This window comes from Podarcis filfolensis (assembly GCF_964270895.1).
Source record: "Podarcis filfolensis genome assembly, chromosome: 4".
NCBI lineage: Eukaryota > Metazoa > Chordata > Lepidosauria > Squamata > Lacertidae > Podarcis > Podarcis filfolensis.
The window spans coordinates 97,385,627-97,404,715 of record NC_139607.1 but is presented as its reverse complement, the minus strand read 5'-3'; the positions used below and the strand labels follow the sequence as shown (position 1 = coordinate 97,404,715).

The following is a 19,089-nucleotide window of genomic DNA, read 5'->3' as shown; positions in this document are numbered from 1 at the left end:
TTTTTCGCACTATAAGGCACACCTGACCATAAGACGCACCTAGTTTTTAGATGAGGGAAACAAGAAAGCAACGCAAAGCCTCTTGAGCAAAGAGGGAGGAGCATTCCGGCTGCACTCAGGAGGCTTTGTGTGGCTATCCGAGGGCCTTCTGGTGGTTCCTTCACTGTTGCACTTCTGGCTTCAGCGACAGCTGCGCAGCCTGCATTCGCTCCATAAGACGCACACACATTTCCCCTTTTTAGGAGGGGGAAAGTGTGTCTTATAGAGCGGAAAATACGGTAAATAAGTTTTGGTGGATGCAGTAATGGAATACTGAATGGTTTGTTGTTGTTGTTGTTTAGTCGTGTCTGACTCTTCGTGACCCCATGGACCAGAGCACGCCAGGCACTCCTGTCTTCCACTGCCTCCCGCAGTTTGGTCAAACTCATGCTGGTAGCTTCGAGAACACTGTCCCACCATCTCGTCCTCTGTCGTCCCCTTCTCCTTGTGCCCTCCATCTTTCCCAACATCAGGGTCTTTTCCAGGGAGTCTTCTCTTCTCATGAGGTGGCCAAAGTACTGGAGCCTCAGCTTCAGGATCTGTCCTTCCAGTGAGCACTCAGGGCTGATTTCCTTCAGAATGGAGAGGTTTGATCTTCTTGCAGTCCATGGGACTCTCAAGAGTCTCCTCCAGCACCATAATTCAAAAGCATCAATTCTTCAGCCATCAGCCTTCTTTATGGTCCAGCTCTCACTTCCATACATCACTACTGGGAAAACCAGAGCTTTTACTATACGGACCTACTGAATGGTTTAGTTTGTGTAAAATATGCAGGGATTTATGATATGCAAAATAAGCCATGGAAAGAGAAGAAGGGAAGTCACTGACATTTTGAGGTTGTTTAAATGAATGTTCTAAAGTGTAAAACAGAAAATTTAATAAAAATAATACACACACAAAAATATATCTTGAAATGGAAGCCATTCTGATGGTGTTGAGAGAGAGAGAATTCACCGCCTCCCAAGGGAGCCCGTTTTACAGTTGAACAACCTGCTAAAAGGCACACCATGACCCCCTCAAAGAATGAGAAGCTCCAGAGTCGGTCTTGCATGCAATGAAGTCGCCAGAAGTCGACAACTGCTGTGTTTGTGTGTTTTTATAAGTCTCTGCTGCAAGCAGATGGAAGAAAGTTCCTGCAGGTGATGCCAAATGACTGGGATTTTTCTTTCCCTTGCAAAGCTGGATTTTGCTTCCTGAAAAGATGGACTAGATGCCTGCTCTCCTAAGTCCCCAATTCCATACACATCCAGACTGGTAATTTTTTGTCCACACTGTAAACAGGACTGTGTCCCTCATGGTAAAGGTAAAGGGACCCCTAACCATTAGGTCCAGTCGTGGCCGACACTGGGGTTGCAGCGCTCATCTCGCTTCATTGGCTGAGGGAGCCAGCGTACAGCTTCCAGGTCATGTGGCCAGCAGGACTAAGCCACTTCTGGCGAACCAGAGCAGCGCACAGAAATGCCGTTTACCTTCCCGCTGGAGCGGTACCTATTTATCTACTTGCACTGGCGTGCTTTCGAACTGCTAGGTTGGCAGGAGCAGGGACTGAGCAATGGGACCTCACCCCATTGCGGGGATTCGAACCGCCGACCTTCTGATCGGCAAGCCCTAGGCTCTGTGGTTTAACCCACAGTGCCAGCCGTGTCCCGCATGGTACCCGAGGGCCACTGCCCCCATCTTTCACTTGACGAGAGGCACGGGGAAAGTTCAAGGCAGGGAAGCTTACAAAAAGGAAGAATTGGGAGCAGATGCTACAGAGCCAGATAACCGATGCCAGAGCCTTCGGTTGCAATAAAAATATAAAATTACAACATAATTAAAAACAAAACCAGCCCATAAAGCAAACCGCAGCGAAAGGGCATCAGAAAAACCACAGCATGCCGGGAAATAGAGAATGAGCTCAGGGAGACTTTGTACGAACTGCTTGCTCGAGAAAGGATCTCTCCACACTGAGTACAGTGAAACGATGGAGTTTGTTCCCAGGGATTAGACCGATTCAGGGAAGATAATGCTGTCTCTGCTGGAATATGAGATGCCCCATCTGCATTGGCATTCCGCCGGCTCCTAAAGATGCATCTGTTTAAGGCAAGCAGTCCCCTGATCTTCTGACCTGAACTTCCTGAGCTAGCTGTTTCCACTGCTGTTTTTAATTCTTATCCTCTTCTAATGACTCGTCTCCACTGCACAATTTAATGATGGAGGATTTCAACGTATGGATGGAATTGTTTTATTGTGCATTTTAATTATGTTGGGTACATTTATAAAATTGGTTTTACAGCTCTTACTCTCCGGAAGCTATTCCTGATGTTTAGTCGGAATCTCCTTTCTTGTAAACACTCAAAGCCATGGGTTCGAATCCTACCCTCCAGAACAGGAGGCAAAGTAATAAATATATAAGTACTGTAGATGAATTACTGCTAAGGCTATCAATGGCTGCTACCTTCACCGTTGGAGGCAGTAAGGCTCCAAATACTAGTTTCTGGGAACCACAAGTGATTTTCTTGGCCCACAGCCAAGGACCATAGCATGAGTTTGGGAACTGGAGCACCATCAATGATCTCCACAAATTGCGGCTTCGCAGATCATGAAAGTAAACTTTTCATCCCTCTGACTCAGTAAAAAAAACACGATACCACGAAACCAAAACAAGACCCAGAAATGCAGCAGTGGCACAAAAGACAGACGCCCATTCAGCTGACTTTTCCAGGTTTCGTGGACGCAACCTCTGAAGTATTTGGAGGAGGAGAAAGTGGCAATTGGGGGTTGCCTTGCATGGGGTTGGACTAGATGACCCTCGGGGTCCCTTTAACTCTACAACTCCGGCTTTGAAGACACTCAGACTCAAGACGAAAGGGAGAAACGTGCTAAGAGGAAGGCACGTTCGGCAAACCTCCAACATGATCAACTCCCTCCCGGGAACCTATGTCCACGCTGTGGAAGGACATGTGGATCCAGAATTGGCCTCCACAGTCACTTACGGACTCATTGTTGAGGAAGACAATCTTACTCGGCCACAAGGAATCGCCAAAGAAGAAGAAGTATGAGTCGCTGCTCTGTGCTAGCCTCCTTTCCAGATAGGGGGATAGGATGATACCTTTGGTAAAAGCTGTTCTCCAACTGGAGCGCTCACAGGCTAGTGTTTCCCAGTTGTCGGTGTTTATACTGCATTTTTTGAGAGAGTCTTTAAACCTCTTTTGTTGACCACCAGCATTACGCTTTCCATTTTTAAGTTCGGAATAGAGCAGTTGCTTTGGAAGACGATCATCAGGCATCCGCACAACATGACCAGTCCAGCGAAGTTGATGTTGAAAAATCATTGCTTCGACACTGTTGATCTTTGCTTCTTCCAATATACAGAGCAGTGACTCATACAGAGAGGCATTGGCCACCCTCCTCTGGCACAGCACAAACTCCAGCTGCATCTCTGCTTCAGGGGTGATTAAATGCTCCACCACTCATACCCAAGACAGAGAAGGGGACCATTACCCGTCCTAAGGAAAGAGTCGAGGTCAAGAAATGCATTGAGTTGGACCCCCCTCTGTAGACAAACACTTTGTCCTTCCAGGAGCTTCTCATGATTAATTTTTGGAGGATTTATTGTAGCACCAGCAGTTCCTTCCTGACCTGTAAATGTTCTTTGGCAGACAGTTTGGGCACGACAGGTCCAGATGGCAGCCTTGAGGGAACCCAGGAAGACCCAACAGACGAGTCTCTTTGAAGCCATCGACGTCTTTGCACTTAAACCCCACTTGGGATTGGCCAGCTGAGCTTTGTTCTCGCCCTCTTTCCCAAAATAGACTCCTGACTGAGGCGGGGGGGGGGGGCAGGCCGTGTACGGGACCCCAGCCAACAAGGGGAAGTTTTCCAAGGGAAGGAAACAAAACCACAATGGGCAGGTCTGAACTGCAACCCACATTGCCACATGTTCTAAAATGCTGCCTGGGCACTCATTATGCCAGGGGGCTGCTCTGTCATCTTAAACTGGCGGTGAGTCAGTTCTTGCCAGCGCAGGCAGACCTCTAAGAGCTCTGAGAAACTCAGCCATCAGGAAAAGGGAGGTGGCCAAGATCGTCTGAATATCTGCAGAATGCGGGGGCCTTTAAGACCATCTAGTTCTCTCGCTTGGACTACTGCAATGCGCTCTGTGTGGGGCTACCTTTGAAGGTGACCCGGAAACTGCAACTAATCCAGACTGTCCTTGATTAATAATAATAATAATAATAATATATTATACCCCGCCCATCTGGCTGGGCTTCCCCAGCCACTCTGAGCGGCTTCCAACAAAATATTAAAATACAGTAATGCATCAGACATTAAAAGCTTCCCTAAACAGGGCTGCCTTCAGATGTGTTCTAAAAGTCAGATAGTTGTTTTTCTCTCTGACATCTGGTGGGAGGGCGTTCCACAGCGCGGGTGCCAGCACCGAGAAGGCCCTCTGCCTGGTTCCCTGTAACTTGGCTTCTCGCAGGGAGGGAACCGCCAGAAGGCCCTCGGAGCTGGACCTCTGTGTCCAGGCTGAACGATGGGGGTGGAGACGCTCCTTCAGGTCTACTGGGCCTTTGAGGCCGTTTCGGGCTTTAAAGGTCAACACTAACACTTTGAATTGTGCTCGGAAACGTACTGGGAGCCAATGTAGGTCTTTCAACAGTAAAGAGCCAGTAAGATGCCTTGCTTGGCTGATGTGGATTTTATCCACAGGCAGGGAATCTTTGATTCCCTCCTCCCTCTGCCAATAGACCATCACATCCTCAGGCTTACTACCAATCCGGGTGTGTGCATAAGAAAGGGGAATATTTGCAAAGCAGTGGAGGCTGAGATTGCCGGTGGAAACACTGTTGAGACCACTTTTCCTGCACTGAACAAGAGGCAACAAAGTCAAGTCAGGCGGGAGAAATCGCACTTACCATCAGGAGGCTGAGGGCTGAGAAGAAATTCAGGGTCCTCTTCATCTTGAGGGGTTCGGTTTCAAAGCAGCCGCAAAAGGAAGCTGTCGGGGGGCAGAGAACAGAGAGTTTACTGACGGAGGCCCAGCCTTTTATACTCTCTTCCGAACAGGCTGTGGTCCCAGCTCCCTTGAATGAGCTGTGTTTACCTCCATCCCCCATACAGCTCTGTTTACCCCTGCAAATTACAGTCAATTGCACAGGAAACTTATCAGCTGTGATTTAAACTAAAGAGAAGGAAATGGGAAATGTACAGGCTTCCTCCAGCAGTGGGAGTCAAAAACGCTTCCCCTCTTCGGTTTATTTATGTGGGTTCAGGTGCTTTTGAAGTCATTCACTGCCTCAGAGGCTTCCGGTTCTGAAGGAAAGCTTCTCTGCCAAAATGCCGATTGCAAGAGAAGAGCTGTGAAGGATCAGACCAAAAAACCCCGACGGGTCCAACATCCTGTTTCTCACAGGGGTTAACCAGATGTCTACGGGGTAGCCTGCGATCAGGACTTGGGTGCAACAACCCACACTTGGGATGCCCAGCCGCTGGCATTCAAGGGAATAAAGGTCCAGTCATGGCTGACTCTGGGGTTGCGGCGCTCATCTCGCTTTATTGGCCGAGGGAGCCCTTGCCTGGTTCCCTGTAACCTCACTTCTCGTGGTGAAGGAACTGCCAGAAGGCCCTTGGAGCAGGACCCCTATGTCTGGGCTGAACGATGGGGCTGGAGATGCTCCTTCAGGTAGACTGGGCCAAGGTCGTTTAGGACATCTGATGGGAGGACATTCCACAGGGCGGGCGCCACCATCGAGAAGGCCCTCTGCCTGGTTCCCTGTAGCTTTGCTTCTCGCAGGGAGGGAACCGCCAGAAGGCCCTCGGCGCTGGACCTCAGTGTCCGGGCAGAACGATGGAGGTGGAGACGCTCCTTCAGGTATACTGGACCGAGGCTGTTGAGGGCTTTCAAGGTCAGCACCCACACTTTGAATTGTGCTCAGAAACGTACTGGGAGCCAATGCAGGTCTTTCAGGACCATCACCGCATCTTGAGGACCAAATCCCCGAATTCTACCCTGTGCTGCATGAACCAGTTTTTCCTTTGGTGGGTCCTGAATCTTCCAACATCTATGTTTGTTGGATGACCCCACTGAGTTTTATGAGAGAGGGAGGAAAATCATAGAATCAGAGTTGGAAGTGACCCCAGTGGTCATCTAGTCCAGCCCCCTGCAATGCCGGAATCTCAGCTAAAGAATCCATGACCAATGGCCATCCAACCTCAGCTTAAAAACCTCCAAGGGAGGAGAGTCTACAACCACCCAAGGGAGACCATTTCTCTCATCCTCAAGGCTGCAGAAATGAGCTTCAATGCCCAGGGGGAAAATTGGATGGTTAAGGTTTGCATTTGATTCCGCTAGTATGGCCTTGGTGCTTTGCAGTTCCCGGCCTTCCCCTACAGAGTAGCAGAAAATCCTGTTTAAGCAAACGCATGCAAACCCGCCTAATTTGCACTTCCTCCACAGATCACAGAAGGCAGCTTTTTCCTGGTGCAAATGCGCAGAACGACTGGTGTGAACATCCGAAGGGCGCCAAGTTGGCAAAAAATATATATCTAAGTTTCTAAAAGCAAGGCTGAAAGTAGGACTTAGCAAGTCTCAAAGGGTTGACGGATCCCCTCTGGGGAACAGCGAGTTCCCATTATAGCGCCACTGGCAGGCTCTCCAGTCTCCTCAAGACAGCCAAACTCCCTAAAGTCACCTCCAAAATAATTGCACACGAAGCTCTCGGAGACCGTCCGCCGGCGCCGCGCCTGAAAAGAACTTTGCGCCATTAAAAGCGACCTCGGCCAACCCAGCGGCTGTGAAGAACGATCCGCGGGAGACTAATTGGGCCGAAAGGAGCCCACAATGAAATGACCGCGCATTCATTTAATTTGATCGATTGGCTCCCCCGGAGGAACAGCCTTCCCCTTCACATCTGGCACATTTTGAGCTCACCCAGAGATGCCCGGACTCCCTGGCACCGCCTGGAATTGCAGCCTGGGAACACGGCCAGGAGCCGAGGTCGGGAGCAGGGGCCGGCTTGGCTGTTAGACAAACTGAACGCTTGTCCCAAGTGCCGGCTATTGGACACACTTCAGGCAGCAGGACTGCCAAGGATGGTGTCAAATGGCTCGAGTGTCGAGTCCTGAGGAGGTTACAGCTTGTATCGAGGATGGAAAGCAGGTTTGTCTGGAGAAGGAAAGGTACACACCCTCCAACATTTCTCCGATGAAAATAGGGATTTTCTTTTAATGTACTATTATTATTATTCCCATCCCATCCGACTGGGTTGCCCCAGCCACTCTGGGCAGCTTCCAACATATATAAAAACATAATAGAACATTTAAAAACTTCCCTAAAAAGGGCTGCCTTCAGAGGTCTTGTTGGATAGTTGCATAGTTACTTATCTCCTTGGCTCAGGGGTTGCATAACTCCATACCCTCCAACATTTCTCTGATGAAAATAAAACAATAATAATAATTTATTTATACCCCGTCCATCTGGCTGGGTTTCCCCAGCCACTCTGGGCGGCTCCCAACAGAATATAAAAAACACGATAAAACATCAAACATTAAAAACTTCCCTAAGCAGGGCTGCCTTCAGGTGACTTCTAAAAGTCAGATGGTTGTTTATTTCCTTGACATTTGATGGGAGGGCGTTCCACAGGGCAGGTGCCACCACCGAAAAGGCCCCTTGCCTGGTTCCCTGTAACCTCACTTCTCGCAGGGAGGGAACCGTCAGAAGGCCCTCGGTGCTGGACCTCAGTGTCCTGGCTGAACAATGGGGGTGGAGACGCTCCTTCAGGTATAGGGTCATCTTAAGGAAAAGTGGGACATTCCCAGATAAAATCAGAAACTGGGACGGCTTCTGTAAACCTAGGGCCATCCCTGGAAAATAGAGACACTTGGAGAGTCTGCCATTTTCGCTCCTTTCTTGAGTGTTTTTTCACCTGGCTGGAATGGGGTCTTGGGCTCTGATAATGTCTCTCACTTGCCTGGCCAGGGAATAGAGAGCAGGGGGCGAAAGGCTATGTAGAAATGAGTCAGTGGCAGACTCTGGGGTCTCAAATTCCAACGGCGCCCCGTGCGCCACCAAAATCCAGCATCCGCTTGCCTTTCAAATAATATTTGCAACAACCCCCAAGGCTCTGCGTTCAGCACAACCGAACCGATCACGCTCCCCTAAATCTGCTTCTGCTGGATGGCAGCAGTTTGGAAAACAGGACACTGAGAGGAGTTACGATGTTGTTATTTAGTCGTTTAGTCGTGTCCGACTCTTTGTGACCCCCTGGACTAGAGCGCGCCAGGCACTCCTGTCTTCCACTGCCTCCCACAGTTCGATCAAACTCATGCTGGTGGCTTCGAGAACAGTATCCAACCATCTCGTCCTCTGCCGTCCCCTTCTCCTTGTGCCCTCCATCTTTCCCAACATCAGGGTCTTTTCCTGGGAGTCTTCTCTTCTCATGAGGTGGCCAAAGTACTGGAGCCTCAGTTTCAGGATCTGTCCTTCCAGTGAGCACTCAGGGCTGATTTCCTTCAGAATGGATAGGTTTGATCATCTTGCAGTCCATGGGACTCTCAAGAGTCTCCTCCAGCACCAGAATTCAAAAGCATCCATTCTTGGGCGATCAGCCTTCTTTATGGTCCAGCTCTCACTTCCATACATCACTACTGGGAAAACCATAGCTATATGGACCTTTGTTGGCAAGGTGATGTCTCTGCTTTTTAAGATGCTGTCCAGGTTTGTCATTGCTTTTCTCCCAAGAATCAGGCGTCTTTTAATTTCGTGGCTGCTGTCACCAACTGCAGTGATCACAGCAGTCACAAAATAGCTTCAAAGATCCCATGGAAGATGAAGCAAGCTTCGTTTTTCCTGCTCTGGAGGGCAGGACTCAAACCCAGGGCTTCAAGTTACAAGAAAGGAGATTGCAACTCATCACCAGGAAGAACTTTCTGGCTGTAAGAGCTGTTCAATAGTGGAACAGACTCCCTTGAGAGGATGTAGACTCCTTCCTTGGAGGTTTTTAAGTAGAGGTTGGGCGGCCAGCTGTCTACGATTCTGTGACCCTATAAGCAATCCTATTCCCCTTGAAGCGGGACGCGTCCTAGGCAAGCTCCTGTCATCCCCGAGGAAACGGCCCCTTCTGGGTAGCGGTTGCATAACAAGCTTAATCCATCTCTGTGTATCTTGCATTAATTGCCTCATCCCTTTTGTCAATCCAGAAGAATCAGAGGCACATCCCTTGAAATTAATTAAGCAGCCCACACTCCCACGAGACAAGCATCTGGAGGTGTTTTGCTGGGGAAGAAAATACGCTTTTTTCTCAAGGCGATGCTGTAAAGGCACGTGCAGATCGCGGGGGCTGCTTTGAAAGGTCAGGGGGGTCCACTCTGCACCCATTCCAAGGCCGTGCTCATGTCTTGGGCTTAAGAATGCAAGGAGAGCATTGCTGGATCAGGCCCATGGCCCATTGAGTTCTCACTGAGAGCCAGTGTGGTGTAGTGGTTAAGAGCGGTAGTCTTGTAATCTGGGGAACCGGGTTCCCGTCTCCGCTCCTCCACATGCAGCTGCTGGGTGACCTTGGGCCAGTCACACTTCTCTGAAGTCTCTCAGCCCCACTCACCTCACAGAGTGTTTGTTGTGGGAGAGGAAGGGAAAGGAGAATGTTAGCCGCTTTGAGACTCCTTAAAGGGGTGAAAGGCATGATATCAAATCCAAACTCCTCTTCTTCTTCTTCTTCACAGTGGCCAACCAGATGTCTGTGGGAAATCCCACAACCAAGGCTGCTCCTTTTATTTGCGATGCTTTCTTTTTGGAATGGTTAAAAAGGTAAAGGGACCCCTGACTGTTAGGTCCAGTCGTGGCCGACTATGGGGTTGCGGCGCTCATCTCGCTTTACTGGCCGAGGGAGCCGGCGTACAGCTTCCGGGTCGTGTGGCCAGCATGACTAAGCCGCTTCTGGAGAACCAGAGCAGCGCACGGAAACGCCATTTACCTTCCTGCCGGAGCGGTACCTATTTATCTACTTGCACTGGTGTGCTTTTGAACTGCTAGGTGGGCAGAAGCAGGGACAGAGCAACCGGAGCTCACCCCGTTGTGGGTATTCGAACCGCCGACCTTCTGAATGGCAAGCCCTAGGCTCTGTGGTTTAACCCACAGCGCCACCAGCATCCCATTTGGAATGGTTAATGGCTTCCATTTTTCAAAAGGCCACAAAGTTCACCTGAAATAACCCCAGGGAATCAAATAGCAGCAAAAAAAAGTGGGAAAACATTGCCATTTTCGAATTTTGTCATGCTGATTTTGCAATCTTGGGAGGGAGAGGCCCCTAGGCTTTCCGTTGCGGTGCCCATAACCTAAGTTTAAGGCACTATTTGGCGAATAGCTTATATATCTGTGTTTCTAATACTGGAGCTAAGCAGAAATGCACTCTCCCCTCCTGTAGTTTCCAGAATTCAGAAAGAGCATAGCCTCTATCACAGCTAGTAGCAATTGAGACTTATTTCCTATGACATTATTATTAGAATTTATATACAGCCCCTATACGCAGAGGTTTCAGGGTGGTTCACAGAAAAGATCAACACAAAAACCACAATATATATAATCAAAAATAAAAGCAACATTCTAATAACCGCCCCCCCCCCAAGAACTACAGTGGTACCTCGGGTTAAGTACTTAATTTGTTCCGGAGGTCTATTCTTAACCTGAAACTGTTCTTAACCTGAAGCACTGCTTTAGCTAATGGGGCCTCCCGCTGGTGCCTGTCTGATTTCTGTTCTCATCCTGAAGCAAAGTTCTTAACCCGAGGTACTATTTCTGGGTTAGCGGGGTCAGTAACCTGAAGGGTCTGTAACCCGAGGTACCACTGTACATTTTAAAAAGGCATAGGATGTCAATAAGATCAACCACAGGCCTGGTTAAAAAGGAAGGTTTTTGCCAGGTGCCTAAGGTATATAATGAAGGCGCCGGGTGAATTCCCCTGGGGAGAGCATTCCGGAGACGGGGAGCCACTGCAGAGAAGGCCCTGTTCTTGTGTTGCCACCCTCTGGACCTCTCAAGGAGGCGGCTCACAAAGGAGGGCCTCAGAAGATGATCTCAGGGTCCGGGTAGGTTCATATGGAAAGAGGCGGTCCTTGAGGTCTTGCGGTCCTGAGCCGTTTAAGGCTTTATAGGTCAAAACTAGCACTTTGAATTGGGCCCAGAAACTAATTGGTAGCCAGTGTGCAGTGGACCAGGATTAATGTAAGATGAGCAACTGAGACAGATGTGGAAGGAAGTTCTTAAAGAGAAATAATTAAACAAGGAATTAACTTGGATATACAGTAGTAAAGGTAAAATAGAAGGAACCGCAGATGAGGAAGGAAGGGAAATGGATATAAAGAATATATTGGATGTGTTAAAGTTTTACGTATGTTCATTGTAAAAGTTGAAAACGCTGAATAATATATTTTTTTTAAAGGAAGGTAAAGCAATGTATGATTATGAAGATGCTGTTGAGGAGCATCACTGCATTACGCTTTGCTGTTAAAACATCAGGGTCCCTTAAATCAACAAACAAACGGTATTCGAAGACGAAACTCTGGCGCACAAAATAACACTGTCCCACGAGAGCTTGTTACCTTGAAACCAGCAGCTAGCATTTCCCTGCAGAGGTGAAATAAAAGGAAATTAGTCCAGCCCCTAGCACAGCAGCCCTGCCAAGGAATCCCAAGACTCAAAAGGTAGATGCTCAGTTTACAGCCCATGTCCTTAATTAGGCTCCGTCCAACGAAGCTTGGATGCTTAAGCATATTCAGGTGTCAGGATAAAAGCAAAGGCTGCCGACAGTCCTAGCCTACAGGGAGGAAAGGTCATGCTTTACCTGCGTCACAATGGCATCCGGCGAAGGCTGCCAGAAACACCATAATTCCTTCTCCAGAGAGCTAGGTGCAGGGACCAAGGGAAAGATGGCCTGCTGGCTCGTTTGGAGGGGTAAATTGAGGAGGAAGAGGGATGAATCAAGGGAGACTTTAGTCCTACAGTTGATGAGAACACCACTGTCCCTGCGTTCTGCGCTAGGTGCTGTACGAAACGCTGAAATTGTGCATTTCCCACTGACAGTTTGCACAAACCAATATCCATCTCCATCGACATTCGGTGTGGAGATGGCACACTGGCTCCACCCACTAGGCACAGCTGCAGCCTTTCTAACCGCCCCCCCCCCCGGCGGTCCCTCGAGGGAGAAGGGCACAGATGGCTCCTTTGTCGCTGATGCAGAAAGCGAAGCCGTGTGCACAGGAATGAGTGGGTCGCGTCATTGTTCCCAGGAATTCTCCCACGACAAAGCCCCTTTGTTAGGGGGGGAAAGGGACACTCCCCAGAGAGGCTACTGGCAAGCTCTGGAGTAGAAGGACAACAAGCAGCAATAAAACTGGCCGGGGGCCAAAATGGATCAAGTACCAGTCTTCCAAGCGAGTGCCAAGGAGATCAGACAGAATCAGAACAGAGCCAGTTTTTCAGGAGTGGGCTTGAATGGTGCCCTTTAACGCAGGAATCTGTCGAGCGAGTCAGCCACTACCGGGAAGCTGTTCACAGAATTGTAGAGTTGGAAGGGGACCCCAAAAATCATGCAGTCCAACCCCCTGAAATACGCAGCTAAAGTACCCCATCAGCTGACCACCCAACCTCCAAAGATGGAGAGGCCACCACATTCCTATTGTCGAACAGCTCTTACCATCAGAAAGTTATTCTGAATGTTATCAGACTCTCTTTCCTTCCCATTTGAATCCATTTAGTTCAGGAGCAGGAGAAAAGAAGCTTGCTCCATCTCCCTTCAGATATTTGAAGATGGCTATCATATCCTGATTGGTTCAAAATTGGGAAAGGAGTACTCTTGAGAGTCCCATGGACTGCAAGAAGAGCAAGCCTATCCATTCTGCAGGAAATCAGCCCTGGGTGCTCACTGGAAGGGCAGATCCTGAAGCTGAGGCTCCAATACTCTGGCCACCTCATGAGAAGAGAAGACTCCCTGGAAAAGACCCTGATGTTGGGAAAGATTGAGGGCGCAAGGAGAAGGGGACGACAGAGGATGAGATGGTTGGACAGTGTTCTCAAAGCTACCAGCATGAGTTTGACCAAACTGCGGAGGCATAGCTGTCAACTTACAGATTTGAAAATAGGGGACCAGCAGCCTCGAAAATAAGGGATCAGCAGCCAAAATAAGGGGTTTTGCTATTGTAAAGAGTTCTGGTGGTTCCCTCACTGCGAGAAGCAAAGCTACAGGGAACCAGGCAGAGGGCCTTCTCGGTGGTGGCACCTGCCCTGTGGAACGCCCTCTCACCAGATGTCAAAGAGATAAACAACTATCTGACATTTAGAAGACATCTGAAGGCAGGCCTGTTCAGGGAAGTTTTTAATGTGTGACATTTTAATGTATTTTTAATCTTTGTTGGAAGCCGCTCAGACTGGCTGGGGAAACCCAGCCATATGGGCGGGGTACAAATAATAAATTATTATTATTATTATTATTATTATTATTATTATTATTATTATATCATGGAATCATACAGCTCTTACCATCAGAAAGTTCTTCCTGATGTTTAGTTAGATTCAAGTTACAAGAGAGGAGATTCCATCGGTTTGGGTCCCAGGCTCTGGAGCAGGAGAAAATAAGGGATGATGGGAGTTGTAGTCCACAACATCTGGAGGGCTACAGCTTTCCCACTCCTGGTTTTAACTTGTGTGAGTAACGCACGGCGAAGTCTCAGAAACCAAGGAAGTAATTGAATACAATTTCACATTCCCACTGGGTGGAACCTTTGGGTCTCTGCTTCGAATTTTGCCTTAGTGTATCAGGGGAACATTTACAGGCTCCAGGCACCAGTCTAACGTTTTCCTTCTCCCACCCCTCCAAAGTGGCTCCCTTTAGCTCACATTCCCAATATTCCTCTGGCAATTCCACAGCTGGCTCCATACTTTACCAGAGATGGAGAACAGCTGAGAGTGATGAGTCACTGTAGGGGGAAAAGACAAAAGCGCTGACTCATCAGGCCTGCCCTGCCCCACAGGGGAAAAGTAGGTCAGCTTGATGCAGAAATTTGAGACGTACATGGCTAGCAATGCCCCCATTTTCCTTTTGCTACCGCACCACAAAAAATCACCCTTGCGGCAATAGTCTCTTTTTTCAAAATATTTCAGAGGCTACACCCTACTCTGAATTGAGGAATGCTTCCTCTGGGATGTCTATCAGTATACTTTGCTTTAGGATTGTAATAAGAATTCTAAAGTCTCAAATGTAAATCAAATGTCCATAAATGTACCAGGCAAACACACACACATAAGTATATAAACCACATGTCTGAAATAGCACAGGAGCATAGCTGCCAACGTTTCCCTTTTAAAAAGGGAAATTCCCTTATTCCGAATAGGATTCCTCGCAAGAAAAGGGAAAAGTTGACAGTTATGCACAGGAGAACAATCCTGAAGCCATTTTGACTCTCCCAAATTGACCTCAAATATTTCTCTGCTAGGAGGAAGGAAACTAGGAAAGCCGCCCTGTTGTCTTTTGCTTACAAATCCTGTCTTTAAGGGGCGTATTTGTGTATGAACAGGGTAAGCCTGTGACCTGGATTCAGGAACTAAAGTATTAATAATCACAAAAGAATGGCCAGGATGGCCAGGTAAAAGCAATCAGTGACCATTATCAGGTATCCTGGAAAACAGGATTTCTGCTGTAGACCTCCTCCTTCTGTGATGTATGTATGCTGTTTTGGGGAGTGGTCTTGGGCTACAGGGGGGCCATTTCAAAATATATAAGGGTTTGTGCACCATGGTTCTGGGTTCCTCTTCCCTCCTGCGTGTGGTGAGTGGGGACCCTGTTGCAACAGTTCCTTGAATAAAGATCAGGCTTACTAGCCGCTTTGCTTCTCAATATACTCTGGTTAGCCTCTGTCATTTTCTCCTGCCAACAGGGAACCCACTTAAGGGCTCTTGGATAAGGGGAAAGGAACAGGTTTTTTTCTTCTAATAGGAAAGAAAGAACAGCTTTGCAAAAAAAACAAGTGTAACGGGGGAAACCTGCGCAGAAAGGGGCTAGCCTCCCCTACGACTGCAGCTCCAATGACTCAGGAGACCCATAAATGCAACTAGCTTGACCCCGAGATGACGAGAATCCTGGGCCGTTTTCCCCTGTCCTTTCACGACATCGGGCGCTCTTGCTCAGTGTTGCTATAACACAGCCGAGCCCTCCCCTGTGAAACTGTGCATGCTGTTCCCACAGCAAAGCTTTCTGGCAAAAGCAGAATTAATGGCCCTAAATGGATGCTAAGGGCATCTCCTGCTGCCTAGATGAGGAATCAGAAGAATTTCGGTGTTTGGATTCGCCAGCAAACCGAAAGGCAAAACTGAGAAAAGAGCTTTTGTATGGTTGTGGTAAAGGTAAAGGGACCCCTGACCGTTAGGTCCAGTCGCGGACGACTCTGGGGTTGCGGCGCTCATCTCGCTTTACTGGCTGAGGGAGCCGGCGTACAGCTTCCGGGTCATGTGGCCAGCAGGACTAAGCCGCTTCTGGCGAACCAGAGCAGTGCACGGAAACGCCATTTTCCTTCCCACCAGAGCGGTACCTATTTATCTACTTGCACAGGCGTGCTTTCGAACTGCTAGGTGGGCAGGAGCTGGGACTGAACAACAGGAGCTCACCCCGTCGCGGGGATTCGAACCGCCAACCTACTGATCGGCAAGTCCTAGGCTCTGTGGTTTAACCCACAGCGCCACCTGCATCCCCTTATTGTTGTGGTGGATGTGCCAAATTGGCCAGAGCCGCCTCTCAAACTTGGAGTTAGCCCTACAATTAAGGCTACCACCTGCCCAGAACTGTGATGTCTGAATTTGGCCTAAAGGTCTGAAGTGCCCCCATGGAGATAGCCAGTGGGAGAGGGGTGTTGAAGGGTAATTATTCTTAACTAATAATATTGGATAGGATTGTTTGGGGCAATGATGGAGTCCTGTCAGCAAGTCTCTGACCTGTGACAATTGTTTCGCACATGCAAGCCATCGGTTGGAGTTGAATGAGTTCACAGTCTGCCATCTCTCAACTCTCCTCGTCCCTGGTTCCATAATTCAGCACAATAAAAGGGGGTTTGCCTCTTTAGCTCACAGCGCAAGCTATTTATTGCAATTCTTGCATCCTCTGCGCTATGCTAAAAATGTCCAACTGCAACAGTCTCCAAGCAGACAACCGCAGAAATATTTATAGACCACAAAGTCTTCTTTTTATAAAGTACCTGCTCCTTGAATCCCTAGGAATGTGCGTGGAGCTGACTTGGTTTAACCCTGGAGTTGCTTAGCATATTCTTCACTTTTATTTTTGCAATGGCAAGTGAGGATTTCAACAAACGAAAGTTGTACTGCTGTACTTCCCGATAACAGAGGCTGTTTGCAAGCAAAAATTTACAACTTTGATACAATAAGGTTGTTGCAGCAATTGATTAGCTCTACCTCTGCAGACCTCCCCCCCTGCTTCATAGAAATAGGCAACAGAGGGGGAAGAGAAAGTAGACAATCAACCATAAACCATGGTTTGCTTAATATACATTTGTAACCATGGTACAAACCAAGGTTTTGTGTGATGCCTGAACAAGGTTAGAGCACTGTAGCGGTTAGAGTGTTGGTCTAGGACCTGAGAGGTAAAGGTAAAGGGACCCCTGACCATTAGGTCCAGTCGTGGCCAATTCTGGGGTTGCGGTGCTCATCTCGCTTTACTGGCCGAGGGAGCCGGCGTACAGCTTCCGGGTCATGTGGCCAGCATGACTAAGCCGCTTCAGGCGAACCAGAGCAGCGCATGGAAATGCCATTTACCTTCCCACCGGAGCGGTACCTATTTATCTACTTGTACTTTGATGTGCTTTTGAACTGCTAGGTTGGCAGGAGCAGGGACCAAGCAACGGGAGCTCACCCAGTCGCGGGGATTTGAACTGCTGACCTTCTGATCGGCAAGTCCTAGGCTCTGTGGTTTAACCCACAGCGCCACCCGCGTCCCACAGGACCTGAGAGACTAGGGTTCAAACCCCCACTCAGCCACGAATGAAGCTCACTGGGTAACCTTCGCTCAGTGTCTCCCGGACTAACCTACATCTCAGGATCACTGCGAGAGTAAAATGGAGAGGTGTGGGAGGGAAATTATGCATGCCAATTTGTGCTCCTTGCTAGTGATAATAACGAGAGCAGTAATAAACCCTCTGCAGAACAAGTGCTGACAAATGATGTTTGCATCCCTCCAACCAGCCCTAACATTTAGGTTGGAAGAGAGGCTATTTTTCTCTCTTGCAAGACGACACATCTGACACAAACAGACAGATAGGCCAGCAGTGATGATACGAGAAGAAATGTGCTTGCTGCCGTTTGCCTGATAATTTAACCGCACATGCCCTTAGAAGCAGAAACAAAACATCGCCACCCAACCCTTCTAACACACTCACCCAGAAATAGTCCTGGTGCTCACCTGACACATAGAAATCAAACAGACAATTACTTCTCCTGGTTGCAGAGAGGAAAATGCTCTCTCCAGCTCAGCTTATCTCTATGTCCAGGAAAATTAATTAGCCGCTGAGTTTTTGTAAGTGCGCCAAGCTACCGTCAAAGCACAGGAGCCAAGCCGATAAAAGGCAGCTGAGCAACAATTAACTTCACGGTTCTAATCCAGAGGTGGGGAACTGCAGGCCCAGGAGCCAAATGTGGCCAGGCCTCTCTATTCAGCTTGCAAGATTCTCCCGACACCCCACCTCCTCCCTCCAAGCTTGCTCTGCCTTCTTCCAGAATGCATTCGACTGGCTGGAGTGGGTCCTCAAGTTAAGGTTCATCTCCCATCCAGACCTGCTTAGCCTAATATCATCCCGCGCCGAAGGATTCCTTTTTGCAAACTGCCACCGGTTCTTGGAAGAGAGCAACACATGTATCTTCAGCTGGGATGTCGTTTTAGGAAAAATAAAACCCGCTCTCCGAGGGCAGGGGAAAGAGGAAAGTCCCAGTCTGTGAAATTGTTTGGCAAGTCTTCCTTAAAGAAAAAGGCATACATGGTCAACACTTTAAGGGACACCTTAAAGCAGTGGTTCTCAACCTGTGGGTCCCCAGATGTTGTTGAACTACAACTCCCATCACTCCTAGCTAGCAAGGCCAGAGCTCAGGGATGGTGGGAGTTGTAGTCCAACAACATCTGGGGACCCACAGGTTGAAAACTGCTGCCTTAAAGTATTGGCCATGTTTGCCTTTTCCTTTTCACCAGGTGTGAAAACTGATCGTTATACATTCAAGCTACCAAACTTTTAGAAGACATCTGAAGGCAGCCCTGTTTAGGGAAGCTTTTAATGTTTAATAGGTTATTGTATTTTAGTGTTCTGTTGGAAGCCGCCCAGTGTGGCTGGGGAAACCCAGCCTGATGGGCGTGGTATTATTATTAATAATAATAATAATAATAAGCCTGATTTGTTTACAGGGAGATTAGATCAGGCATAGGCAAACTCGGGCCTCCAGATGTTTTGGGACTACAATGCCCATCATCCCTAGCTAACAGGACCAGTGGTCAGGGATGATGGGAGTTGTAGTCCCAAAACATCTGGAGGGCTGAGTTTGCCTATGCCTGGATTAGACGGTGCCAGCTATCCGTTCTGAAGATGTGTCATCATCAAGCAAGTGCTATCCTGCACCTTCCCATCGCTTCCCTTAATCAGCTTGAATTGCACAACCTGAATTTGCGATCCAGTCACGCCTGGTGGCAGGTTGGAACGCCCCCTCAATACAGAAACAGGAAACTGTTGACAAAGGGACAAATCTGGCGCTCCAAGGCGGCTATTCTAGTCAGGGAACTCTGAGGCCGTGTCAAGGGAGAGTCCTTTAGCGCCCAGGAGGAGAGAAGAGAGGTCTTATTTCCAAATCTCTGCTGTTGCTCTGCAAAGGCACGCTCAGAGGCGATTTGGGTGGCACTCGCTGGGGCCTGAAAGAGAGCACCGCAGGCTCAAAAAGTAAGATCTCCAGGACTGGCTTGGTGGCTGAAAAGTGACAGACATGGTACAAATTGTAGAGGGGATTCCAAGGACTTTTAGAAGACATCTGAA

The 19,089-nt window shown here is 48.6% G+C and overlaps 1 protein-coding gene across 8 annotated transcripts in view; it reads right to left on the bottom strand.

Annotated features, from left to right (window-relative positions):
- The window catches only part of RELT (RELT TNF receptor), an 86,920-nt gene that overhangs the window by 39,885 nt on the left and 27,946 nt on the right, over window positions 1-19,089 (bottom strand). For all 8 annotated transcript variants that reach the window (XM_083609973.1, XM_083609976.1, XM_083609974.1 and 5 more), the window contains one exon: window positions 4,944-5,026. In XM_083609973.1, coding sequence (XP_083466099.1) covers window positions 4,944-5,026 — 83 coding nt within the window. The remainder of the gene's footprint in view (window positions 1-4,943; window positions 5,027-19,089) is intronic.